Raw genomic sequence first — 25,453 nt, 5'->3', positions numbered from 1 at the left:
GGACCTCTGGATCGTGAGCCCAATACTCAACCACTGGACCACGGAGGTCGTCGTGTTTTATTTTTAATAATCTACAAAAATCTGTCTGTAAGTTGTTTTGTGTTTATTTACTTGTAGGTTTGCCACTCCATTACGGTTCACGGGCAGTGAGTGTCAGTTTGTAGGGTCCAATCTCACTAGGACATCATGGTAGCGCCACCAGTGGGAAATCATTCGGGATTCAGTTGCCGGCAACTATGTTGTTAGGCAACCAGTTGAAGTACCCTTCATAGAACTGCACACATTTTGTAGGCGACGCCATCATGGTTCATAATGAGATAGGACCAGATACCACACTAGATGTGAAATCGCGTGCAACACCTAATTACTATCTTACACGTGCCTAGAATTAATTCCTACGCTGCAAGGGCGCTTATCCGAACACAAAACCACAGATAAGATAGTTAAAGAAATTTACAAATGGCGCATAACCCTCTGAATTAAAAAATATCATCGCACATTTGCAATAACAAAATATTTTTTACTGTCGTCCAGTTTGTGATTAGGTACTAACACTTGTAACTTTAGAAATAGAAATACTCTTTATTTGCTTTTGAAAAGGGTACAATAATAGATGGATGTTCACAAAATTCCCTTCTTATCAGCTATCAACAATAGCATGCAAATATTGTTACAGTTTAGAAACATTTCCAATAATTATTATTTATACCACATTTTTCCAATTCCATATGTATTTTTTTTCTTTCATGTGTTTGAAGACATATATAATCTGATAGACTCCCTCTCGAGTTGCCCTGTATACAATATTGTAAATAAAGAAAAGGGGCTTCGGCGAAACCGGGGCCTGTGTACAAAGAATGAATTAAATAAATATGAATGACGCAAGCACTTAAAGTCCCTGTAGCGATAACGTGAAGCCTGGGTCACAGGCTATCTGGGACTGCAAAGGGTCTGTTTATGTAACTACTTCGCAAAACATGTGACACTTCACACATGGCGAGTTACATAAGTACTTCATACATTCGTATACGAATTCCCGCGTAAACGTTTTGAGATATGCAGAGGTACGAGGCGTAAAAAAACAAACGTGTAATGCCGCCGTCTATAATGGTCGTCAACTGTTTATTTTCGTGAATAAACAATTGTATATGGTAGGTTAATAATACTTGTAGGATAGGTGTTTTGTGGACCGCTCGTCGTGGAGATCCTTGGGGGAGGCCTATGCCCAGCAGTGGGCGTCATACGGCTGATGATGATGAGGTGTGTTGTTCCCCTAAGTTATGATTATGACTGTGATCAGCTTCGTAATGAAACAAATTACTAAATTCATGTGTTCAATGTCTCAACTGATAAACGACTGATAGGTAAGGCTGTGTGATGCTGATGATTTATAACACAGCAGCGTGGTGGATTAATGTTAAGTCTTTCTTTCATCTATATTTCTTTATTGACGTTATATTAATGTAGATATGGACCTTGGGTGGCCATTCACTACTTGGCCGGACTTTTTTTTTAGCTTCTTCTTCTATCATGCGGGTTTTGAGGTGAAATACCAACCTCATCCACTATCTGAACTAGGTAATTAACCTTACTTAACTGCTTACTTTCAATCAATCAATCAATCAATCAATAATACTTTATTGCACAACAACATATAAAGGACATAAACATAATGTAGAGAATGAATATTTTTTATTGGTCGAACTTTACCGTCCTTCATTTTATGTTTAGGTAATTGTAACAATAATTGCAACATACATGGACATGATATTAAAATTAGGTAGTCTTTATGCCTACCAAAATCATGAACAGGCTTACTTCAAAGAAAAAAAGTATTACCTAACATAACAGTTCAATATATCTTTAAACAAACGCATTCCTTGATAAGAAGAGATTATCCTCATTTCAAAACAATTACGCATACAGTAAAAACCGTGAAGCTACAGATAATAAAAACTAAATTCTAATCGCCTTTAGACAGTCGATAAAAAACTAGAACAGTTGTGCAACTGCCCTTGTACCGTATCCTATACGGCAAAAACTAGTCAATAGCAAGTATAACGTGCCTTAATACTGTGTACAGTAGAAACCTTTGGACGACTTCACTTTAAGGTCATGTCAATCTTAGAAAAAGTAGACTCTGAAACATTTTTAAACAATGATACATTTATAAGTAGAAGCAATATTCTAGCCGTTTTGTTCTTAGTAAATGCATACACATTCAATGAGTATTTACTTAGCTCATAGGTACTTTAGCACTTGGAATTATTTATTTTCTAGCAATGCAGCATTCATAGAATGAATTAAACATATTTTTAACATTTGGTTATTACACTTTCTACCGCTAATGTATATTAATTAGTCTATCAAATTCCATAGTTATTCCGACATTTCTGACCAAGAAAGTAGTCACTTTGACCTGAGATAACTTTGTAATACTTAAGTGACGTAAAAGAACTCTGAAATAAATAGGTACACGTACAACAATCAGGTACGCTATGTGTGCTTGAGTCTGATCGGAGGTCAAAGTTCTCGACATAATTATGTTAAAAAGCTAATTAAAGTTGTTGGATGCAAAAAGAGAGTTTCAAGATCACGACGTAAGGTTATCAGACTTCGTTGCTCTCTGATTGTAGAACATATTATGTGCAATTGTGCATGTTATTATTGTAGATAATTTATCAAAAATTACTTTTTTTGGGCACGACAATGGAAAATGTCAGCGGGTAGGTCACGGTCCCGGTGGTCGGATGATATCGTTGCAAGGCGGGAAAGTTGTGGATGAGATTAGCGCAGGACTGGAAAGTGGTGCAAAATGGAGGAGGCCTATGCGCAGTAGTGGGATGATAGGCTGATTGATAATGATATTGCTGAAAATATTGTATAGATTGTGACAACACTGAAGGAATTGCATGAAAAGGACTGCAAATTAGGCATATAGGGTTAAAAGGAATCGGTTTAAGTATCGAAATGTCTTGATTTTTACAGTGACTTAGTGTAACTACTTAACCGGACAAATAGTGAGCGCTGAGGGTTCTCCACCGGTACAATAATTTAAGACGTCATAAATCATCATCTTACGATGTAAATATCGTGCTCCGAACAGGGTTATTGAGGACACAAAGAACGTCTAGGGCCCTGTGCCTAGGTTTTTCTTGCGGATTCTTTACAGCTCCTGACAACCTGTATAGCCGAGGAAAAGAAGCTGCAGTAGTTTTAGGCGGATGAGACGGTCGTTATATAAAAATTGACGATTTAAAGTGTATTAACTATGTTGCCTGTTGTACTACTATCTAACTACTTAATTATAATTGTTTATTTTTATTATTTATTTTAAGAGGGATTAAGAGGTTTTGTAATGTATTGTATTGTAATAAAAATATTTTTTAATTTGAATTTGACAGGCGTAATACTATGTTATGTTATTTAATAGCCGTAGCTATATAAGTACAATGCAATATAAAAGAGAACAATAAGTTCTAAAGTTTATGAAGCTATTTATAAATCCAACCTTCCAAAGTAGAATATTCATTATTTGTGAGCGCCAATATCAATAATAATATTTCTACATTACGAAATATATTTAAAAAAAATACAATATTTTTCAGAATTCCGTCAAATATTTTTTTTACGACTTTACGTCAACAAATAATTCTTATGTTATTGATAATCAATAAGTACAGACATTGAAAACAACTTCGTAATAATGTACTTAGAATACTACTCCAGATCTTCCGAAAAGTATGCGCTCTCAGCATTTTTAGTTTTATATGGAATTATCACTATTACTGAACAGGTAAGGTTGATTTATTTTTCTTTTAAAAAATTCATCGCGTACTCTCAAACGTATCAGAATTTTGTTTTTTTTTTGGACAGCGCGTACGATTCGGAAGAATCCTAATATGCTTTCACAAAGTTGCGTTCTGGTGACTTATAAGTGTTATAGCGCTACTAGCACCGAAAGGGCTGAATTCATGACATTATGCACGCAATATCCGCTTTATTAATGACTCGATAAACGCAGATAGAAATAGGTAATCGCGGATCAGGGTCGACGCGGATGGGCAAAGTCCGAGAGAACCGGACGGTGGCATTAGATGACACATACGAGTACCTCGGACCTCGAACTACAGAAGTCCGCGCCAAGTCTAAAATCTTTATTAATACTTGGATAATTTGGTTCATTGTACATTTACTTACCTATTGTTAATATATCATGTAAAAAACGTACGTTTATGAAAATAAATGAATAATTCGCGGACAGAAAGCTTCAAGGTCAGCAAGGACAGATATTAGTCGCCAATAGTACCTACATAACATCAGCATTAACGGGAATGAATTATCATTCTTATGCTGGATTAAGGGCTAAAAACAAAATCTAGAACGGTATAATCGATTAATCGTTCTGGATATGTCGTTAAAACAGATGGAAGGATTGTGTCCATTGTTAGACGCCGATGTAAGCCGATTAGCTTTTAGTAACAATATATTCATTACAAGTTTATTGTGATGAATCGTATGGTAGCTACCAGCTAATCGGTTTATATCGGCCTCTAAGAAAGGTCACAGTGCTTGGATCCCCATAATGTTCGTCCTTTCTCTATACTTCGAGTACTACCTTATAATCGCCAACGCCAAGTTTTGAGAACACAATATCATTACAGCGACCAATGACCTATAATTCAGGACGCGCTGAATCATATGTGCCGTTCTCGAAATTTGTCGTGTCATAAACATATGTGCCAGGAAAAGTGTATAAATTATTTATTTGATAATAGGTGGCTTTTGTTTCAAAATATTTTTTTGTACTTTGTTAACTGCACGAAGATTGCACGCAATAGAGACAAGCCGTAACAAAAAAAAAATCTTTTAAACATAACATATCATCACGCCTGTACCCCAGAAAGGGTAGGCAGAGGTATATAATACAACCACTCCTGCTATGTTTAGGTCCTATGTAATAAGGGGCGAGCCTATTGCAATTAACCGGTCATAGCTATTTAAGTAATAAATGAAAAAAATGAAAAATAACATTTGTTCGGGAATACTTAGGTAAGTTTCTTTATTATTATGTAAAGATTGATATACATTTTATTTTAGATGCATAATATGTCTGTTATCCATGAAATTAGAAGCTAAACTAAGGAAAATCTGTACAGCGCCATCTACGTATATTTTTTGGGGGAACGTAGCCTATATCCTCATTGATAGTCCCTCATTGATAGCATCAAGGATATCAATTCGTACTAGTGCTGTAAGCTCTCTAATCTAGTCGGCCGTGTGTCCGCCATGATAATATTCGTCCTTGCAACAGCGGTAAATATCGCGAACATGTCATTTAATTAATTTTATAAACGATTACAGATGTAGAGTAAACTATGTGTCATTCAGCGTATCAACAACGCACAGCAAAGAAACCATTGTTTAAAATAAAATAAAAACATTAATTTGCGTAACTCGCAAAAAAACGCATTTATTAATAAGTAATTAATATTAAAATGATATTCAAGGCATTGGTCGTAAATGCCTACGTCTATATTTAAATTCTAAGACATCTACATGGTGGCGAACTGGCAGGTAACATAAATATTACATTACATAGGCTGATCTATAAGTCCCTATAGACGATCTAAGATGTCGTCAATGATATTTAGTACAAAGTACAACAAAACAGGCAAATTATAATAAATGGAAGCATAAATAAAGATACCTTGTATCTATTGACGTCATTCAAATATATAGGCAATTAATTAATTTATTTATCCTCTAGCTACTCGATATGACTTTAGTGAAGACTCGACTCCAAAGTCTAGAACACAAACGAAGGGTAGCGTGTCGGTTTTTTATATGATACACTTCGGTGAGTGAGCGCAGGAACTTCACGAGTTAATTCCACCCACTCCATTTCATTTCATAACTACGTTAGACGTCGGCAGGCGTTTCATCCTTATTGTTGGATAACTGAGATTAGTGATATTTTTGAATCTGAAAAGTAGACTTGCCCATACAAAACACCGACCAAAGGAAAGGTACTTACAGGATTGTTGAATTTGCTTTCTTCTGACCCCGGGGTGCTCTGGAGACTGCTAGTGCACTTTCAGATTAAGTTTAAACAGCACAACTTGAATTAATACACTTTTATGTTATTTTAGAAATTTCTTGTATAGAAACGCGCGACGGCGGTAGTCGAGTCCACTTTTTTTCTTTTTTCCTGGCTTGGGGTGGCGGGAGTTTTTTGGCGCGAACCAAAGGAGTTTTTGGAAGGGATTCATGGTCGGTGTCCTAACATTTACCCCCCACCGAAATCAACAGTGATTTCAAAATAGGTAATAACATCACAAGAGTAGAATTATTAAATATACTACTTATAATGTACTTTATTGTTGACAAAGAAAACTAAGTTATATATTTTTATAATAAGATAAGCTAATGGACTGTATAATAAATAATTAAGTGTATGAATGATATTATTATGATAGAAATAAATAACAAAGTTATTGGTCCTGCTCTTTTGGGAGAGGACTCAATTTGGAAACAGGCCGTTGTAACCGTGAATTTTGTGTACGTAATGTAACAACGCGAACTCTACCATCACGTCCAGGGTGAATCTGTTCTACACGACCCAAACTCCATTGTTGACACGGTACGTTATCGTTATGAATTAAAACCAAATCGTTTACGTTTAAGTTAGGTGTATCAACAAACCACTTCTGCCTTTGTTGCAGTGTGTGCAAGTATTCCGACTTCCACCGGCGCCAGAAGTGCAGAGCGGCCTGCGTAATGCATTGCCATCGTGTTAAACGATTCAACGGTATATCTGAAAGATCGTAATTGGGAGCCGATACCAATTGACGACCGACTAAAAAGTGTCCTGGCGTAAGGACGTCGAATTCACTCGGGTCATTAGACAAACTACACAAAGGGCGCGAATTTAAAATCGCTTCTATGTTAGCAAAAAGAGTACCCAACTCTTCGAAAGATAAAGCACGAGTACCTACTACGCGCTTCAAGTGGTACTTTGCCGATTTTATTCCGGCTTCAAAAATGCCCCCAAAATGACTACCTGTCGGGGGGTTATATTTCCATGTCACTTTTCTGACTGTAAAACCGTCAATAAGCTGCCGTTGACTTGCATTATAAAATTGAACGACTTCGTTTAAGTGTTTACCGGCCGCGACAAAGTTTTTACCGTTATCCGAATACATGGTATGTGGAAGACCACGCCTAGCCGTAAACCGATCGAATGAAGCTAGGAAGCATTCAGTAGTCAACGCCGAAAGGACCTCAAGGTGAACCGCACGAGTCGAATAACAAACAAATAGACATAAGTAAGACTTTGAGATTCTAGCATTGCGTCTATTTGTTTCTTTTGTATAAAATGGACCTCCAATATCGACACCGACCGTGTGAAACGGGTAAACGTCCTGTAAGCGGCACTTAGGCAAAGAGCCCATTTTAGGTTGATTTACAGTGGGCCTATTTCTGAAACATGTAACGCATTTGGAAAGGCGAGACCGTATAACACAGCGAGCGGCTATAATCCAATATTTTTGAACTAATATGTTTTGTAAAGTCCTAGGTCCGACATGTAAATAAACTTTATGATAATAATCAATTAAAATGTTCGTAAAATGACATTTTTTCGGTAAAATTAAAGGGTGACGTTGAGTAAATGGTAAGTTTGCGTGTGAAAGCCTACCCCCCACCATGAGAAGACCACGGCTATCAATGAACGGGTCGAGTTTACGTAGGCTTTGAGAGCATCGATTACCTCGTTTTAATGACTCAATGTCATCACCAAAATGTTCGGATTGAACTATTTGAATAAGTTTATCGTGAGCTTTATTTAACTCTGCGGTGAGCAATGCGCCCCTGATTCTATCAGGCCGAGAAACCCTGGAATTGTGTAAGAATCTGAAACACCAGGCGACTATGCGCTGCAGTTTGTTAAAATTCGAATATTTATTTATTATATTATCAAAGTTATTTTTTAGAGAGACACCTTCAGTGAGTAATGACGTACTTTCCTTTACAGGTTTTAGTTCCAGGGGTTCTCCTTTGAACTCAGTTAGAGACCTCACTGGCCACATATGTTGTGGATCGTACAACCACTGTGGGCCGCGGAACCACTGATCAGCGATGTGCAGCAACTGGGCCGGCGTGGCGCCGCGCGAACATACATCGGCAGGATTGTCAGTGCCGTTGACGTGATACCATTGAACACCGGCTGAACATTCAGTAATCTTAGCCACACGATTCGCAACAAAAGTTTTTAATTTGAATGCAGGTGTATTGATCCACGTCAACGCCACTGAGCTGTCGGTGAAAGCCAGTACTTCGCTGATCAGTACTTCCTTGGCTAATATCGATACGACATATTGTAGGGTTTTCGATAACAAATGAGCGGCCATTAATTCAAGACGCGGAATCGATACTGTTTTTAAGGGCGCAACCTTAGATTTTGATAACAGTAGGCTAACCTTGACATTGCCATGCCCGTCCTGACTGCGAATATACACGACGGCAGCGAAACCATTCGTCGACGCGTCACAAAAACCCACAATTTGAGCTGTAATGTGATTTTTCACAAAAACATGTCGGTCATGTTTTAGTTTCGATAATAAAGGTATTTGAAATGAAAACAAACGCCATTCATTGAGAAGCGCATTAGGCAGCGCGTCATCCCAACCTAAATTGGCGCACCATAACTTTTGCATAAAAGTTTTAGCGAGAAAAGTACAAGGCGCAACGAACCCCAAAGGGTCAAATAACTTAGCTATTTCCGACAACACGGAGCGCTTCGTCACGTTACTTTCCATCTGTGTGGTACGGAAGGAGAAAGCGTCTTCTTCAGGTAGCCAGTGCAGGCCGAGAATCTTGATAGCCATAGTTTTGCCGTCATCGAACTGAACAGGTGGTTCGAGTTGATCACTAGGCAATTTATTTAAAACTTGAGCACTATTACTCGACCACTTGCGCAATTCGAAACCGCCAAGCTTTAGCAATTCTACCAACTGATGTTGAAGTGTCAGCGCGTCGTCTACACTATCCACTGACCAAAGCAAGTCATCAACGTAAAAACCTTCACGCAGAGCACGGGCGGCATCAGGGAAACGATCGCCTTCATCCGCGGCTAACTGCTGTAACGTGCGAATGGCTAAAAACGGGCTGCTGACTACCCCGTAAGTGACTGTGCACAACTCGTACATCTTTATAGGCTCGTTGGGCGAATCTCGCCACAATATGTGTTGAAATTGACGTTGTGATTTGTCAATTAATATATTACGATACATTTTTGATATGTCACCGCATAAACAAACGTTACGTAAACGGAAACGTATTAATAATTCCACAAGATCAGCTTGCAGTTTGGGCCCCGTATATAAAACGGAATTTAAAGATTGATTATTTGTAGTTTGACACGAAGCATCGAAAACTACGCGAAGTTTTGTCGTACTACTATCAGGCTTATGAACGCAGTGGTGAGGAATGACGTACGCCGATTCCACTTCCGATACGTCACCGACACAGACCATATGACCGAGCGACGCGTAGTCGTCCATGAACGTTTTATATTCGCCCCTTAGATCGGGTAAACGAGATAATTTGCGTTCCAAATTTTGATATCGTTTTAATGCAATTTGTTTAGAATCGCCCAGTTTCGCGTCAGGTTTGAATGGGTAGCTCACAATGTATCGACCGGTATTATCACGCTTATGGTCACTGACAAACATCTGTTCAGCGATGACGTCATCTGGATTTTTAGGTACGTCACAGGATAAACTTTCGGTTTCCCAGAAAGATTTAATTAAATCGTCCACCTTAACTGTGCTACTAGTGAACATACAAGTCGACACACCGTCAGCACCGGTATTCACTGACAGCTGGCCTGTAATGACATACCCGAAAATGCTACTTAACGCGAGCGGTATCCCTTGACGTGACGGATGATACTTGCCACCATCATAAATGAATGGAAACACGTCACTGGCAAGCAACATGTCAATGCGACTCGAGCGATAGAAAGTAGGGTCAGCCAACACCAAATGTTTATATTCGTTGACTAAATCCTGTGACAAAGTGACAGATGGCATATCGCCAGATATTTTCGGAATGATTACAGCTTTTATATTAAAAACAGGGTCATTAGACATGGTCGGCTTTAAAGTGCAGGACACCATACCGTGATCGCGAACTACTGTTCCGCCTAGGCCCGACAATTGAGTGTTACACTTTTGACGTGGAAGCCCTAATCGCTGTGCACAATCATTTGTGATAAAACTGGTTTGAGAACCACTGTCGATCACTACGCGCACGGGTTGATATTTGCCTGAAACATCCGTAACGTGTACAACCGCAGTACCCAGCATAACTGTCGACCCAGACGAGCATGACGATGCCAAGGAGACCCGATTCTGTTGATCGTTATTAAAGTCGTTATCACAACTGTCATCAGAGCCCGTGCTTATCAAAGTTACATTGGAATCTAAATGCAACGTGTGATGATGTTTGTTTTTGCACACCGTACATGTTATCTTCGATGGGCACTCATTAGATGTGTGACCTTGACGCAAACAATTTTCGCATAAACGCAAATCTTTTATTTTTTCAATTCGCTGCTTAGGAGACAGCGCAATGTATTCGTAACATTTATAAATCGAATGAAATGGCTTATTGCAATACAAACATGCCTTCTTAGAATTATCAGGGCCCGCATTGCTCGCCAAACAGGTTTTTGAATTGACATTTTTTGTAATAGGTTTACTATTATTATTAGTTTTGTTTTGAACCGCATTTAGAATGGGTTTATTTGAAACGGGCTTTGAAACAGGAGGATTAGACATTTCCAACATACGCGCCTGATTCGATACAAATTCGCTTAATGTTTTAAAAATAGGTATTTCCTTTATACCGATTTTTTGTTCAAATTCTCGTCTAGAAACCGGGTCCAGGTTACGTAAACCGATATAACAAAGAATAAATCCCGCTAAATCATCGATTTTTAATAATTCTAACGCTTGAACGCATTCTTGAAATGTCTCTAAAAAGGAATTCAATCCGCTAACAGATTCGTTCGGCAAAGGTTTGAACGCGAACAATTTATCCAAATAGCGGGTAGCTATAGCACGCTTATTTTCATACCTGTCCGACAGAGATGACCAGACAATATTATAATTGTCACTCGATACAGGCAAACTTTTCACTATTTGAAGTGCTGGCCCGGTTACTACGGAAAGTAAATAATGGAACTTCTCGACATTACCTATCGAATTATTTGTATGAATCAAACTCATAAATGTATCGCGAAATGTAATCCAATTCTCTAAACTTCCGTCAAAATGAACAAGTTCAATTTTAGGTAAGCGAGGCTGAGAGCCGCCGCTTCGCTCATATTTGAATTCACCGCCACTTTTTGACGTATTCGAAACAGTTTCGTATTGATGAAAAATACGTTTAACTTCGTAATACAAGTCATCGAAAGCCTTTATTTCCTGGTCGTTAATTATATACGCCGGGTTACGCTTTAGTTCCAGCGCAGAAATATCATCAACAATTCGTTCGAATGATTCGCGAGAAGATTCGAGTTCACTGACCCGCACCAACAATTTGTTAACTAACGTGGAATCACTTTCGACAATTTTAGATAAATCGTACATCTGTTGAACACGCCTAAAATAACGTTCTTTTCTATTTATTAACGTATTTATTTTGATATCAAGATCGGTCAAAAATGGAGTTGTAGGTGTTTCTTTCGCCATTTTGAACTGAAGAAAAATGTACTAGAAACTTCGAGAACAACGCGTCCCTACAACTGCCTGTTTATGTAAAACCGAACAAAAAGTAATTTACACTGTAGAAATAGATTCTAAGTATTTGACTACGTATAAAAAATATATTAAATATGATATTACACTGTGACAAATAGAACTATTGAACAAATACTTGCACAATGAAATGTGATGTTGTAACTTTAATATTTTGAATAAAATAACATAAATTATATATGAATTAGTCTGTTAATACCTATTTTGATATACTGAATCCGTATCGAAGGACCATAAATGTTGGATAACTGAGATTAGTGATATTTTTGAATCTGAAAAGTAGACTTGCCCATACAAAACACCGACCAAAGGAAAGGTACTTACAGGATTGTTGAATTTGCTTTCTTCTGACCCCGGGGTGCTCTGGAGACTGCTAGTGCACTTTCAGATTAAGTTTAAACAGCACAACTTGAATTAATACACTTTTATGTTATTTTAGAAATTTCTTGTATAGAAACGCGCGACGGCGGTAGTCGAGTCCACTTTTTTTCTTTTTTCCTGGCTTGGGGTGGCGGGAGTTTTTTGGCGCGAACCAAAGGAGTTTTTGGAAGGGATTCATGGTCGGTGTCCTAACACTTATGTTGTGGATATTCCTCCAATCCGCACTAAACGTTTTGTCTCCTACTTTTTGATGCGTACAGCAAAGGACTGGAACTGCCTGCTGCCGTTCTGTTTTCCCAACTCATTATAATCAGGGAGTATTCAAGGCCAGAGTGAACAAGCATTTGCTAGGTAAGCGTGATCCATACCACATCGTAACCTACCATCAGGCGAGATTGTGGTCAAACGCCTATTTTATTTAAAAATAAAATCATTTTGTGATAGTCAGTTACACTTAAGGGGGTTAAGGGGCTTATGGGGGTTATAATTCGGGGAAAGAAATCCTAAATAGCAATCGGGTATCGCATTGTGTATATCTATTATGTTGCTGTCTTCATTTATGTATGATGTATACAATACAATCCAATGAGGAGCTCGGTGGCGCAGCGGTTAACGCGCTCGGTCTGCGATTATTGAAGTTAAGCAACTTTTGCAAAGGCCGGTCATAGGATGGGTGACCACAAAAAAAAAGGTTTCATCTCGAGCTCCTCCGTGCTTCGGAAGGCACGTTAAGACGTTGGTCCCGGCTGCATTAGCAGTCGTTAATAACCATCAATCCGCACTGGGCCCGCGTGATGGTTTAAGGCCCGATCTCCCTACCCATCCATAGGGAAGGCCCGTGCCCCAGCAGTGGGGACGTTAATGGGCTGATGATGATGATACAATACAATACAAAAACTCTTAATTGCACTTAAATCACATTAAAACACCTAAGTACCTGTATACTTACCTGTTATGAATATTATGACTATAACAGTTCAAGTACTTATTATACATTGACCTTTATTATGGACCAACTACACACACTTTGAAATTAATGTAACCTGCCCTGATCTACATCAACAATAAAATGATTTACAAAGGATCATTACAGATGGCCTGCATTTGAACTGCAATCCAGCTGCGCAATTGCAGTCAGGAATTCAGGATGCAGTTTTTGTGCGGTTGTCATAACTGCAATCTGTTGCGGCAGATAATTTACAATTCAAAAGCACTCTATAATATCACATAAATATTTATTTCATTGTATAAAATTCAAACTCAAATGTTTTTACAGGAGGACAAGAGTCAATAATCTTCTTTCATCCTAAGGTTGCCTGGCAGAAATTTCTGTTTAGCAATAAGGCCGCCTATTGTGCTTATGTTTTATTCGTATGTTTATGTCCTTTATATATGTTCTTGTGCAATAAAGTATTATTGATTGATTGATTGAAGAGTCCTAATACGGCTTTGAAATATACTACTTACTCTGGGCGCCATCCCACTCGCGTCACACAGAGTACTTGGAGAGGCACGTTAAGCCGTTGGTCCCGGTTTCTACTTACTGATGTAAGTACGTAGTCGTTATATGAGTCATGTCAGGGGCGTTTGACGGCTCATTAGTAACCCTGACACCAGGGTTGATGAGGTTTATAAATCACCTCACAACCCACACGATAAAATAATAAAAAAAAAATTAAATTTTGTAATTTTTTTAATAATAAGTATATTTTCAATATTTTTCTTTCAATGTACCATTTCTTTATTTTTTATTTTTTTATGTATATTTATACGCCTGCATGCAGGCCGAACACATCACAACATTGTTATTTAAATTATTTTACCACCTTTTTTGTATTTTATGTGTTCTCGCAAATAAATTGATTGATTTGATTTGATTTTGATAGAAGAAGATACAGAGTACTGCGGGGCGGAAGGCCAGAGGGAAACCACTGCTCTATTCTCTAAAACAGTAGCATGGAGAATGTTCTTAAATTAGTGATGATGAAGTACGTTATTAAATAAATCTTAAAATTTGCTTGCCCCGTTTGAAAATAGGCATGAGTTTATGTATATAGGTTGTTAGTGACATCGTAACAAATACTGAGGGAGATGATACAGACCATGTGTCCGAGTATTTTTTTTTTTTAATTTATTTCAAAAATTTAGTACACACAGTGATTATGCTAACTAGCATCACTTGATAGTTGATAACAAGTGGAATTTTTCGTCGATATCAACTCAGAATATTCCTTAAAGTTTTCGTTACTATGTCACTAACACCCGGTATATGCATGTAGAAATCGTAAAATAATAACTTACTTACTTATATCCCGATATGGATACGAAGTCGTTAACTGGTGATCGTACATTGTGTAAGTTTAAAAGTCAAAAGCTTCTTTCGAAACCCAGACAAAACTGATTAAGTCCTGGCTTGCACTTTACATATATTTTCCTTTAAACAATTCTTGTTTTAAAGACTGGTTTTCATGATTATTGTTTTTACTGAGCTGGTATGTCATCTATTATTACTTACTTGTATTGCCTTTGCCCATATTATACTCTTTATTGCATACAAGAAAAATAAGAACATGATACCTAATGACAAAGTGGGGTCAACTCTAGAAGAGTTCACTTCCAGCTTCCAGCCAACCCTGCCTATCTAGATTTTTGGTTAGCACTCTTTTTATAACGCCCAACTTAGGCCTTTTGTCTCAAATCGTAAAGTAGGTGAGAGCCGTCAGCGCTCCCTATTTGTCCGGCCAAGTAATTAATGCCATTTCCGACAAATCTACAATAAGTAACATAAAAAAGTTTTTTTTTATATGAGGTTCTTTATCTTTTATCTTTTTTCTTTCTTTCCAGCATACGACATGCCCGAGATGATAACCAGAATGCATGTATGTGTTTGCCTCTCCTTACGGTCCAGTAGTTTTTTTTTTTATAAGTGGGTATAGTAAGAATATACATATAATATGGAATCTGCGGTCTAGTGTAAGTCGATACCCGACGTCCTCGACTCGGATCAACGCAGGCGCATATTCTCCGACTACTTTAATTATCTGCAAATATTGGCCGTGTTAGCTAAGATTTAGGATAGCTGTTATGCAGTGTTGCGTATATCGTGTCATGGGCAGACTGGTAGCCTAGGTTATTACAAAATTATTTATGTAAAAATGTTGTTTTACAAGGTGTAAAGTTATTGCACACAGACCACATCTCATGTCAAAACACACGACTGAACAACGAGTCCTTAAAAATCTCTGACATTCTTTTCCTTGACCTTTGAATAAAAATAATAACATAATATTTTCTGGCAAATTGTAGGTAATATATTGTACAATGTATGGCAAAAATTACAAATAAATAAGTAAGTACTTAAATATTTTATTTATTTAAAATATATAATGGCCCCGATTCCTGCAAACATCGCCTAATTTTATTTTAAGTTATATCCGTCATTTTCATATCCGTCAAAAAGGAAAGGGACGGATGATTCACGGCTCTTAATTTTAGGAAGAATGAGTAAATGAATGAATAACCCGGGCGAATCAAAAGGTACGTCGCTGGTATGCAATCCGTTGGTCGTGCTGTCTACTTAACTATGTCGGGTTATTGACGGGTGTAAAATTTTTAGACGGTTGGTTTAGATTTGTGCTTAAAATTGACGTGTGTTCCATAAATTTTATGCTTGTCGATTACCCGTCCCTTTCCTTTTCGGCGGATAAGAAAATGACAGATATAACTTAAAATAAAATTAGATAGTATTTACAGGAATTAGCACCAATATTTAGAATTAAGGTAACATGACCTGTGAAATGTTCACATTAGGTAACCGGATGACGCCGTGAAAGCGGGATAACTCTAGGGCTAGACTCTATCTAGACTTTATCGTCTATAGACGGTATCGTGTATAGCCTTATGGCTATAACATAATCATATAACATACACTATTACATACACATACACTATCGTGCAGTTGTATGGATAGTGTTAGTCGGTATTCACGAATCAATCTAACAACTCATAAATGTCGATATTGATTCGATTATCCATAGTGAAACCGTTTATTCAAAAAGCATTCAAATTATTCACACCAATACAACCAGTGATATGCCGTTCTTGGGAATTTTCCCACTTTGGAAACTTTATAAAAAGACAACACTTTGTAAAAAGAGCTTTATTACCTGACCTTTAGGCAAATATGATCAGACATGAGATCAGAAATGAGGAGATCCGCAGGAGAACTAAAGTCACCGACATAGCTCGGAGAATTGCAAAGCTGAAGTGGCAGTGGGCAGAACACATAGCGAGGAGAACCGATGGCCGATGGGGCGGAAAGGTTCTGGAGTGGCGACCACGTGTCGGACGACGCTCAGTGGGTAGGTCCGCTACAAGGTGGACCGACGATCTGGTGAAGGTCGCGGGAAGCCGCTGGATGCGGGCAGCGCAGGACCGATCGTCGTGGAGATCCTTGGGGGAGGCATATGCCCAGCAGTGGGCGTCATACGGCTGATGATGATGATGATGATCAGTGTACAAGAAAGTACAATTTGAAAAAGAGAAGCAGCCAGTCTCCTTTCTATTAAAGAGTTTTTACAACAGGAACATTCCTACTTTGAGAACATTCCCGGGAACCATCATTGAATACAATCTTCAACCCTTTTTTTTTTGTAAAATGATTCCGTGCTTCGGAGGGCACGTTAAGCCGTTGGTCCCGGCTATTAGCCGTAAAAGCACCTCCATTGCATTGGATCAGCGTGGTGCAGTATGCTGCATACCCCCTCCGGTTGATTAAGGGGAGGCCTGTGCCCAGCAGTGGGACGTATATAGGCTGTTTATGTATGTTTTTTTATGTGAATACAACCTTTTGCGATTGATAATAGCGACATCAAGGTCTTCGATGTTCGCACTTTAATGTTTCAATGTAAACTTGTGGTTTGTTTGTCAGTAGTTATTCACGGTCACGTTGATTATGGCTAAAAAACTATTGTAACCAGTTCCAATCAGATTTCTACAAGACAATATAACAATATTATAGTATCGACAGATTGGTGATAAATACTCCCATCTACATTTGAATCGTATTCACTATTTGATGTAACTAGTATTACACAGAAGGAATTATATTTCAATAAGATAACATTTTACAATCGTCTCAAATAAACAACACAACAACACACACAGCACAACAACACAACACACACACAACAATTAAATCTGATTAGATCTGTCAAAGTACGTAAGATACTGTTTGTTCATACACTATGCTAATGCATAGTGATGTATCAGTCGATAATAGGTCGATAGAATCTTTTGTATCCAAGAGTGGTATTAATAAACTAATCTCAGCTGAGCTGCCCTCAAGACCATGCTCAAGTCCCTGTTTTTATATGAGAACTTTCACATTGACACGATCTTGAGAGCAGTCTCGAAGCTGAGGTTAGTTTATTAATCCCGCCCTAACAGTAGCGAGCTAATCATTTTTAAATTTCTTAAAATTCACCTTTTTTATTAACCTCTAGAACCAACTCATCACGCCGGTATTCCTGAAGGCAGAGGTGTACAGTAAGTATATGCCACCTATTTCTCGTCAGCCATTTACGAAGGAAGCATTATATTTATTTACATCATTATATATTCGTCCTTGGCAAGTTTATCATATTCACACCGTGACGATCCTCCGCATTCTGATCGGGTCAGAATAACAATTTCTATTTACCAAAGATAATGTGTTACAAACACATTTACTTATCGCAAGTTCTAAGTTCAATAACAATCTTTTAATATAGCTGGAGATCACGTTTTGTTATTTTACCTAATGGCTAGCTCAATTAGTGTGACGGAGGCAGTAGCAACTTGTTGGTCGGATATAACCTAACATGATTTATAAAACTTACAAACTACTCACTCAACCGGGTATTGCGACAGTTTTCCCTACACCTTGGAATTGAATATAAAGAATAATACTACATATAAAACGGTAATTCTCCACGCATCAATTCGTGGCGCCGATCTTATCCCATCTGGTTCCTTGGCATTGGCGTATGACCGGTCTTAGATAAATGCAAATTATTAATAGTAAAAACCGCATACAAATCCCGTCAGTGGTTCTCAATATAAGCTCGTACAATCATACATACAGTACTGACTGCCTTTAATATTTCTTCTTCTTCTAATCCTTTTATCTCTTGTTGGGATGTAGGGATCGAATAACAGATTTCCACTCGCGATCTTTTGCAGCTCCTGTAGCTTGCTCCTATGACATGTCACAATCAGGTGACATGTCAACCGAGCGTCATCAGGTCTCTTTGGGCCGCCCCCTTTTGCGTTTTCCACGCGCACACCAGGTCAGAGCTCGCTGGTGCTGCCTTTCTTCTTCTATCGTGTGAGTTGTGAAGTGGAGTACCAACCTCTTCAACCCTGGTGTCAGGATTACTATTGAGCCGCCAAAGGCCCCTGACATGGCTCATTTAACGACTACTTTCTTACATCAGTAAGTTTTAACCGAGACCAACGGCTTAACGTGCCTTCCGAAGCACGGCTCATCTTACTTTCAGACAATCAGGTGATCAGCCTGTAATGTCCTAACCAAACTAGGGACCACAAAGATTTTTTGTAATATGTCCCCACTGGGAAACGAAGAACCCAGGACCTCTGGATCGTGAGCCCAACGCTCAACCACTAGATCACGAAAGTCGTTGCTTTAATAAACAAGCGGTTATTAATTTGTTAATTAATTTGATTGAACTCTCCAGCTGCCTAATACACACGTTCACCGCTTGCTTATTTGTTATTGGTAAGTAGGCAAGTATTGATTGATAGTTAAGGATTCACGGACTATCTCAGACCCCGCCGGCATGGTTGACGATTTCCCTCAGCCAGCCCTTATCGCCCACTAGGGTCGACTAAATCTTTCAAATATAATCCACTCACACGACGCCCTGAACCGAGGTTCGTGCCTAACTAGGCACCCTCAGGCATGTTATCTTAAATTTTGTACCGGGTCCGACCAAGTAGTTAATTCCATTTGCGGCAAATCTACAATAAGTTACGTTAAAAAATTATCAACATCAATATGTTAGTAGATAATATACACATGACCTGGTAATCAATACGGTTCAACTTTTTTCGGAGGCCTAGTTATAAGCACCATAAATGCGTGGAACTTCTCTTGTCTTGAATCTCTAAAGTTTTATCAACAAAAAAAAAGAAAGTAAAATAAATGCGTAGTTGGTAAAGCAATGAGAGTTAATTGCTTTTCCGACTACTTTAATTTTTTTTTTTATTTTACTAATGATGAGAATTGAGAACCATATCCAATATTATGCATCCACGTTGTGCTATAGAGACAAATGGATCCGAATTGAGAACATCCTTTTATTTTAGAGGGGTCATCAACATCCTCAAGGGTCATCTATCATGGATATATTGGACCTACTCCCGCTAAGATGAAAAAAAAAAACATATTTCAACAGTATTTATTAAAAAATGGTGATATTAATTTCTTCTCTTTGGTTAATTTTGTGATAATAATATGAGCCTTTGTAGTTGGCAAGTACAGTTATTTACATATATAACGAATGAATGAATGAATGGCTGTGAATTTGGTCACGGATCAAACCCTATCTCAAATAGTGAAAGAGTGCCCTCTACACCGGTTCCCAGGTGGCATAGCCGTGCTGCATTGTGTGACAGGTGCGGCAGAGACTTGGTAAGGGGAGCTTAAGCTGGATATATGATCCACGCAGGATATTTAATTTTTGTCTGCCATACGCAATAATAATACATATATAATTATAATTATTAACATGCTTCACGTATACGTGCTTCTGGTATAAGGTCAGAGCGAGAAGCCGTAATCAATCGGAAGAGGATCCAATTTTAAAATAAATAAATTCGATTGTCATTGTGTCTACTCTAAGATCAGTCCTGGATCTACTCCGATTATTTTGAATTTTGAACTTGATAATGGCGCTCCCCGTCGCTCCAGCGTTTGAGACATTATTTTTTTAAGAAATTCATAAGCAAACAATATCACTGCCGGGGACATAGGAGGATACAATAGGAGAAAGCTTATCGAGCTAAAATTTGATATGATATTTTATTGTGTTATTTTTAAACCGAGATCGAGAAAAATGTCCATCCAGCCGAACTTGTTTAGAAAAGAAGTTCTTGAATAACCTTTGGAAAACCGCACGACGTTTGACATCAACATATTTTTATTGGCGACTGTATCTAAATATCTCATTTTTTTATCGTCATCGTATCCGTGAGATAACAAAGGAATTAACTGACACTAAGGCAATTATTAAATGTTATCGCTGATTTCGATATTTGTCAGTTTTTAGTCACCTTTGTGCAGTTTTCACTAACACAGTTGTCTCGACCATTATAGACTGCGATATGGCTCACCATCTATCACGTTGGTTTAACAGAAAGGTCCTTAGTTCATCTTGCGATGGATGTACCTCTGACTACTTCAATTGGGATATTGGAAATCGTAGTGTGACAGACAGTATTCAATTAGTCCTAATATTAAGCATTTAATGGATTTTCATTATTCATTTTTTGTTTTGCTTCCATGAAATAGTTAGATAAACACTTTGTTGGTCGGCAAAAAACATATACCTATATCATTGGTATTAATTATAAGTTTATATCTTTAAGTATCTATTGTGTAAGCTGTTTGTTTCCTTAATAAAGAAAAAAATAATTAAAATCATTGACACTCACATTATAATAGGTATATGGCCATACGCAACAGATGTACTTGCCTTATTGACTTCCATAAAAGGGGAATAATTAACTGTACTGTTACAACTACAAAATATCTAAAATTGAATGAGATATGAATATTGATGTTATTAATTATTTTTATTAATACCTATTAAGTATTATCTTAAACCTTAGTAACAATACGGAAACATTGTAAGTAATTAATAAATAAAATAAAATGATTATAATAATAAAAAAAAAACAAAAGTATATTTATCTTAAAAACAAAACATAATTATAATTAATAAACTATTGCCAGAATCGAACATATTGATAAAGTTGGTGATGACGTACAACATTACAAACGAATAGTCGATCAAAGTTCATATTTATATAATTAGAGGTAGAACCGCTACTACTTAACTGTTATAAACAGTATTGTTTTATGAAGACGGAAAAAGCATGGGATAGTATAGTTAAAAGGGCAAATCCAACGAAAGGTGTACTTTTAAATTGTGTTACTTTTAAACCAAGATCGAGAAAAATGTCCATCCAGCCGAGCTTCTTTACGGAAGAAGTTATTGGATAACCCTTGGAACACCGCATGACGTTTGACATCAACATATTTTTTTTATTATAGTAATATAATTTTAGGTACATTAATGTTTGGCACATAATGATATTGCGGATTTTGACCGAGATAATCATCTTATGACGTAGGTCTCTTCTTCTTATCGTGTGGATTGTGAGGTGGAATACCAGCCTCATCAACCTTGGTGTCAGGGTTATTATTGAGCCGCCAAAGGCCATGTCAGGGGACATGGCTCATGTAACGATTACTCACTTACATCGTAAGTAGTAACCGGGACCAACGGCTTAACGTGCCTTCCGAAGCACAGATTATTTTACTTTTGGATAATCAGGTATGGGCCTGTAATGTCTTAACCAAACTAGGGATCACAAAGTGATTTTTGTGACCCGGATTCGAACCCGGGGCCTCCGGATCGTGAGCCCTACGCTCAACCACTGGACCACGGAGACCGTTATGATGTAGGTAAGTACTCTATATATCTTAGTTAGAGCATTAACCCTTAGAATGTCGGAACAGAGATTTACACAGAGCGCAATGTAAAATCTATTGTGTCTGGTATCTCGACAGATCAGGGGTTAAAACATAAGTACGTACAATGTTTTGTCAGATATTTTAATGAAGTAGCATTTGGAACAAGGTGATAATGGCACTGAGCTGTCGGTTTGTTTGTGATAAATGCAAATTACAGACGCGCAGAGTAAACGTCTGGGCAAAAGACACTTTTGAAAAAAGAACAATAGCTTTTTCTACATATAAAAAGAATATACTACTAAATAAATAATAGACTACAGTTAGAGATAGGTCAGTTTCTATGTATGGTCAGGGACGAAAGAATCACGAAGAATGTGCATGGCTGGGTTTATCGTCAAAGTTCTCTAACGATAAGCGATACATTGGTAAAGCTAATATACAGGGTGTTAGTGACACCTTAACGAATACTGAGGGGGATGATTCAGACCATGATTCTAAGGGAATTTTCAGTTCCATACTTTTGCGGCGGAAAATTCCACTTGATATCAACTCAGAATCATGGTCTGAATCATCCCTCAAAGTTTTCGTTACGATGTCACTAACACCCTGTAAGATATTGTATACAGAGTCGCCTTTTCCAACTGATTTATGTATCTAGTAGCGTGTCCTTTTTATGATCAAACATCTGAATTGATTTGGATGAATATTGGCACCTAGATTAAGGATGAAACTTATTCATCCTGATGAAACTTACTGAGGTGAGCGAAATTGTACTTCTTTTGTTATATAAGTCATTATCGCATGAAGTCCAAATTCAAAGTTGCTAACCAGACGAACGATGCAATTCACCTTGACAAAGACACAAAAAATACATATAATAGTTTACAAAAAAATCTTTTTTGTCTTCAGTGTATGTCCCCAAGAAGGCGTCACATTGATTTTTACGTAACGTCACATGGCCTTTAACCACCGGACTATCAAGACGCTTCTAGTGACACCTCATTTGTTAAAATCTGACAGGTGGTTTGGAAGTGAGATTGCAACAGACTTGCATACACACATACATACATAAATACATAGCAGTCAAACAGATAACCCTCCTTCTTGGAACTATCTGTATGGTAACTTACGCTCTATACCCGTCATCCGATTTTGCTACTATCCATCATTCTCGGAGTAGGATAAGATGAAGTGATAAAATGGTACTAACGGTAATAGTTTCCTTTTCAATCGTTTATAACCAGTCGCAGGAGGTCGACGTTAGTTAATGGGCCATTAACGCTAATAATTACATACATATATACATAAACACCACGCGTACACGGGTAAACAGACACTATGAATGCCATTGGCTTCGATCCTGGACACACTTCTCCCGCTTCCTTCACATTCAACTATCGTTTCATATATGCACGCCGGTTCAGAGTAGATCGTCCTGAACCTTAAGAACATATCCAATTTGGTGAATTGCTGTGGGTGGGGACACATCACGAAAATCACTTTGTGATCCCTAGTTTGGTTAAAGGACATTACAGGCTAATCACCTGATTGTCCGAAAGAAAGATGATCCGTGCTTCGGAAGACTCGTTAAGCCGTTGGTCCCGGTTACTACTTACTGATGTAAGTTAGTAGTCGTTACATGATCCATTGGCAGGGCCTTTGGCGGCTCAATAGTAATTAAGGGTTGATGGGGTTGGTAATCCACCTCATAACCCACACGATACAAGAAGCTCATCAAAATTAAAGACGTTGAATTAAACGTATGCAGCTTCTTTAAAATATCCTTTAACTAAAGAACATGTACCTATGACAGCGTTACCAGACGTCCCGATTTTGGCGTTATAAAATAACCTTTTCCATGGATATTTTTGCTATCTATTGTCACGTAAACGTTAAAAAAAGATAAATATTCATTTTTTTTATTATACTTATACTTTTTTTTACTTTCGACGAAATAATCCCGCTTTTCACTCAAAAAGTTCCAGAATCCCGACTTCGCAAAAACAAAATCTGTCAACGCTGATGTATGACATGTACAGTCATGAGCAATATAATGTACCCACTTTAGTACTCTGTCGCACTAACATATTTGACATTTTGTGCGACTTAAGTACAGTTCAATTTGTCAAAAAAGTTAATGTGACATGGTACCAAAGTGTATACATATTAATGCTCGTGACCGTACATAAAACAAAAGAACATATGTATCTTTTCAATTCAAATTGTAGTTCTCGTAAGGGTCGCAGACATACAGGCACTGCGGTCAAACCTTACGCCCATAATCCCTAACAGGGTGCTCAAAGAGTCGCAGAAAAGTTATAATAATACTCGTCCTCTACAAAATGTTGCTAAACCAAAGCATATTAGCTAATCACGCCATTCTGTTATATGTTTGCATGTGTTTACATAAGCTATAACTATAATTGTTATCGTTTTGAACGTGGTAATGAAAACAACTAAGTAACGATATAAGCGATTAGGAAACGTAAGCGTTTATTGTAGGTGCTACGAGAACAAATAAATTGTAATTCCAGTGAACTAGTTAATATTGTTCGACAGCAAAAAATTATGATGAGATTGACCAGTCAATAAATCGATATAATTATCTATTATGCTATTTATTGTTCTCTATTAAACAAATCATCAACTCACCCTTGTTTATCCCAAGTTTGACAGTACACGTGATGTTACTGAACTGTATGTCGACGGCTTCTTTTGTGGGCACCCTGGCCAGGCCCTGCATCTGCACCGGCGCAATGGAAGAGGGTCCTGGGGCTTGCGCGGGCGCCGGCAACGTTGGCAACGGAGGGACGACACTCTCACCATTATTGTGTCTATAGGCCACACTCCCGCTGTCAACGATCTGAGCTCCGGCTAGCATCATTCTGAATTTGAAATTTCGATATCGCGCGCGTTCGGCGTAACGTCGCGGCGCCGAATGCGTGCGCGCAGCTCAGCGGTCACAACTCGACTATCAGTATCAGAAGTTCGAACCCTTTGTCTTTCCACCCGGTAAGTAATTGCACCGTATTTGTTTGAATTTAACGAGCTGACGTTTACATGGATATTTGTTAAACAAGACGTCTTATACGTAAATACGTACATAACCGCATGCTCATATACGAATTTCTACAGGGGTAGGCAGGCGGATTCCTACTTGCAGCCAGTTTTGTTTTCCTTTCTTCCTTCGTGTCGATGACAATTCGTTTAAATTGAACTCTTGTAATGTGGTGGTGTGTGTTTTGTTTTTCCTTTTTTGAATAGGTTATACCTACTAAAAGTATTTTTTTATTCACAGGCTTTAATTTATCAGCCTAGACTCAATCTTTCATGAAGTTTCATGTAAGAAACAAAGAACTTCTACATTATGCTCGAGACAATTCTCCTTACCTAAGCAGCATGGTTTGTCCGAAAGTAAGATGATCCATGCTTCGGAAGGCATTTATCCCCACCAGGATTGGAACCCGGGGCCTTCGGATGGGAACTA

The 25,453-nt window shown here is 38.0% G+C and overlaps 2 protein-coding genes across 2 annotated transcripts in view; one reads left to right on the top strand and one right to left on the bottom strand.

Annotated features, from left to right (window-relative positions):
• Nucleotides 1-16,661, top strand: part of LOC126368092 (protein YIPF6) — a 93,811-nt gene extending 77,150 nt beyond the window's left edge. The window contains exon 7 of the mRNA XM_050011977.1: nucleotides 16,584-16,661. The gene's annotated coding sequence lies outside the window, so the exon portion shown is untranslated. The remainder of the gene's footprint in view (nucleotides 1-16,583) is intronic.
• Nucleotides 1-24,957, bottom strand: part of LOC126368014 (ATP-binding cassette sub-family G member 1) — a 44,526-nt gene extending 19,569 nt beyond the window's left edge. Inside the window, exon 1 of the mRNA XM_050011860.1 lies at nucleotides 24,619-24,957. Within this exon, the coding sequence (XP_049867817.1) occupies nucleotides 24,619-24,850 (232 nt within the window). The 5' untranslated portion in view covers nucleotides 24,851-24,957. The remainder of the gene's footprint in view (nucleotides 1-24,618) is intronic.
• Between the last annotated feature and the right edge of the window lie 496 nt (nucleotides 24,958-25,453).

This window comes from Pectinophora gossypiella, chromosome 7 (assembly GCF_024362695.1).
Source record: "Pectinophora gossypiella chromosome 7, ilPecGoss1.1, whole genome shotgun sequence".
NCBI classification, from domain to species: Eukaryota; Metazoa; Arthropoda; class Insecta; order Lepidoptera; family Gelechiidae; genus Pectinophora; species Pectinophora gossypiella.
The sequence above is the reverse complement of the archived record's forward strand: the minus strand, read 5'-3'. Positions and strand labels throughout refer to the sequence as shown.